The following is a 3,708-nucleotide window of genomic DNA, read 5'->3' as shown; positions in this document are numbered from 1 at the left end:
GTCTCAATTCCCTCGAGAACTCAAGTACTTATTGATGCATCAGTCCTTTTGTCTCGACGACTCAAATACTTGATGTATTATCATTTGGTGTGTTGATCCGCAACTTTTTTTCTTTGACCTGACAAAATAAAAAATAAATTAATACCATGAGTGATAATTTTTTAATAAATTAATATCATGTGTGTTTTTATTATATTTAGAAATAAAAAAAAGAGACACAAAAGTCAATTGACATTAATCTGATTTAAAAATAATTTTTAAATAACATTTATTCAAAAATTAATAATCTATGAAAATATCAATAACAATAATTTTTTTAATTTAATTATTTATATTTTAAATTATATTAAATATTTTCATCCGAACAAAGACAGATGAATAAATGAATAAACGGAGAAGACGATGGTGGAATCCTGAGAAAGCAAATGTGAAAGTTTTCAACTTGCGTGAGTCTTCTCTCCCCTGCCACACGTGGATTTTGAAAAACGTAAGATGCCAAATTAGGTAGAAAAAGAAGTTGTAAAATTTGGTAGTTAACTTATTGTTCTCCTATTCAGAAGTCCATTCAAATCCTAAATCATTCTGTGTTATAACGTTACGACGACATATTGTAATTTCTTCGCAGATCATCTAATCATAAGATAAAACAAAAAAAAAAAACAAAACAGCAAAAGGACCACTAAGAACTAAGAATGTCAAATATATACGTCGCGTGATTTTACCTTGTCATCATCACCTTTTTCATTCACCTACGGACAAAAAATACGACAACTTTTCTTAGATTAGTGATGCTAGTTATTTCGATATTAATTTTTGATTTATTTATTGAAAAGTTAAAATCGGATCCAAATCAGAAAGTTCAATAATAAACCATTATATATAATTTGTAGTAAAACATCTTGCCTTAACTTTTAGTTTTTAGTGTAAAGAAAAACTTTCTTTACCTTGATCTTGTTTTTTTTTTAAATTATCAAAATAGTCTTAATTTTTGTAAACTGTGGCCTATTTTATTTTATTTATAAATGCTTCTTAAATTGTTAAAGGAGGGTAACATGTCATTTTGTGAGTTCTTTTTGAATTTTTTGTTTTTTTTTAATTAAAAAAAAAGTTGTTCACTTGGCAAGCCATAATTGTGACACGTGACAAAGTAGTATCACGTGTCAAGGTGTCAGGTTAGTATCATTGTCACGTGTCAGTGTCTTGTAACTTATATTCATTCAAGTCCCAATTTTTGTTAATCTTATTCAATGTAGTCTCAATTTTCATTATTTTTGTTCGATCTAATCATAGTTTTGTCTATTTCCAAATCGGCCAAATTTAATTTTATATATTAAAATTTTTATTTTTATTAAAATTCACATTTATATTAAATATTTATTTCATTATTTTTATATCAAACCTAACTATACTTTTGTATGAAAATTATTAGATTCATGTTTGATTTTTGTTACATGTAAAAAAGTATGGAAAAAGTTAGTTTAAAATTAGAAGGAAAATTCTTCATTATTTTTTAAATGATAAAGAAAATTGTTAATTATTTCTAAAATTAGAAGGAAAGTTTTTCGCTATTGTTAAAATTATAAGTAAAGTTATTTATTATCTTTAAAATTAGAAAGAAAATTCTTCATTATTTTTAAATTTAGTAAGAAAATTCTTTATTATTTTAAAACCAACTCTAAACAGGTAACACACATCAAACATAAATATAATAATTTCTTTCCAATAATATGATTTTGGTTGATTTAAAATAATGAAAAGAAATACTTAATATAATTGAAATTTTACTAAAAATAAAAATTTTCAATATAACATTTATATAAAGATTAAATTTGGTCATTTTGGAATGAAACAAAATTAAGATAAAATTAAACAAAAATAACAAAAATTGAAACTAAATTGAATAAATTAACAAAAATTAAGATTGAATTGAATATAAGTCACGAGACACTGACACATAACAATGATACTAACTTAAGATGTAACAGTGACACTAGATTGATACATGTCACTTATGGTGTCACATGTCATAATTATGACTTTGTCACATTAATAACTTTTTAAAAGAATTTAAAATATTAAATAAATTTTTTTAAAAAATTAAAAAATATCATAAAGTGTTATTATTATTTTAAACGACGTCAATAAAATTCACCACAATTTAAAAAAATAGGATTATTTTAAACAACTCAACAAAATAAGAATTAAAATTTACAAAATTTGGGACCAGTATTTAATATATTTAATGCACGTAAGCCAAAAGAATAAAATTGATTTGAATGAAACCTTTAATAAAGGATTGGCGTAGCAGGGACATTAATGTGGTTGGACAAAGATAGGATCCTTATTTAATGTTGACTACTTTGTGAGAGCACACTTTTTATGGACGAAACCACACCCAAACATAGTCAACGAATCTATACCATAATGTTCTCTACGATTTCACCACAACCAACAACCTAAACAGTACATTCTCATCTTTCAATAATTCCCAATTCAGGCATCATAGTTGCTTCAATGTCACTGCTCTTCTTTTTCTTCATCTTCTTCTCATGTTTGATCTCCCCATAGAAGTAAGACACCATTCCCCAGAGCGACAGCAACAGAGAAACACCCTTCTCCGCTTGAAACTTCTCTTTGTAGAAAATAACCGCCAACACCTCCGTTATGGGCAGCAACACCGCAATTAAGATACCAGAAAACAAAGAAGAGGCACAAAAAATAACCCCAATGGCTCCCAAGAAAAAAGCTTGCCATAGTATTGCACTCCCCACCAACACAACGTAGTAATTAACTTCCCCGTGCTTGAACGTTTTAGCTTCTCTCGGAATCACCTGCCATAAATTCAGATCATTAACAACAAAATTAACTATTTAATTGGCTAATATATTGTTAAGTATATACCTTAAGGTCGTTGTTAATGATCATGCCGATGAAGCAGAAGACACTGGCGGAGAAGCACATCACCAACTGAATCTCCATGACAAGGGAATAGGTAATAGGTTGTTTGGTTTTTTTGTACACCAACTCCACCATGGGTAACACCAAGCCGTACAAGGCTGCAGCGATTACTGTCGTCACGAACCCCATGACGTAGGCCTTCATGGACTCGCCGGGGGGGCGGTCTCCGCTGGCGTGGAGCGCCAGAATGCCGGCGCCGATTGTTAGCAAAACGACGGCGTTCACGGAGTACGAGGTGAACTTCTGGCGCACCAGCAGGAACGCGAAGAACGCGGTGAAGCCGAGTTGTGTGGCGATGATGAGTGCTGACGTGGACACGGGGAGGCGCGCCACGCCGTAGGCGTAGAGATAGTCGTCGAGACCGGTGAGGACTCCGATGAAGACGGAGGCCGCGAAGAGAGCGGGTTTCATCGAGACCGGACTGGGTTTGGCCGTTCCCGCCGCTGCTGCCGCTGCGCGGCGGCGGAAGTAAGAGACGGCGAGGGGAAGTAGCATGAAGGGGAAGCCGGCTGTCTCGAGGAAGCTTGAAAGCCAGACGCGTTTGCCGCCACGGAGGAAGTAGAGACGCATAACGAGGGGGCCGCCGGAGGTTCCGACGGCGAGTAAGAGACAGTTTATTATGAGAGGAAGCCGTTTCATGGTTCTGTTTTTCTCTCCTTCGCTTCCTTCCGCCATAGCTGCAGTTCTAACTCTTCTTCTTCTCTGGTGTTGGAAATATGTTACATATGTAAAATGCTTATCGATATGTTT

General features: G+C 33.0%; 1 protein-coding gene across 1 annotated transcript; it reads right to left on the bottom strand.

Moving 5' to 3' along the window:
* Nucleotides 1–2,256: 2,256 nt before the first annotated feature.
* Nucleotides 2,257–3,708, bottom strand: LOC114162435 (purine permease 1-like). The gene is made up of 2 exons (XM_028046324.1): nt 2,902–3,708; nt 2,257–2,831 (listed from the first exon to the last, which is right to left on the bottom strand). The coding sequence occupies exons 1-2, from the start codon at nt 3,631–3,633 to the stop codon at nt 2,472–2,474; spliced, it is 1,092 nt and encodes a 363-aa protein (XP_027902125.1). The 5' UTR covers nt 3,634–3,708; the 3' UTR covers nt 2,257–2,471.

This window comes from Vigna unguiculata, chromosome 9, assembly GCF_004118075.2.
Source record: "Vigna unguiculata cultivar IT97K-499-35 chromosome 9, ASM411807v1, whole genome shotgun sequence".
Lineage (NCBI taxonomy): Eukaryota > Viridiplantae > Streptophyta > Magnoliopsida > Fabales > Fabaceae > Vigna > Vigna unguiculata.
The sequence above is the reverse complement of the archived record's forward strand: the minus strand, read 5'-3'. Positions and strand labels throughout refer to the sequence as shown.

Bases quoted from the DNA above. Each gene is read 5' to 3' on its own strand.
- LOC114162435 (XM_028046324.1), bottom strand. From the start codon at position 3,633: ATGGCGGAAGGAAGCGAAGGAGAGAAAAACAGAACCATGAAACGGCTT. The intron at 2,832-2,901 runs GTATATACTTAA...AATTTATGGCAG, and splicing joins TCATTAACAACGACCTTAAG to GTGATTCCGAGAGAAGCTAA.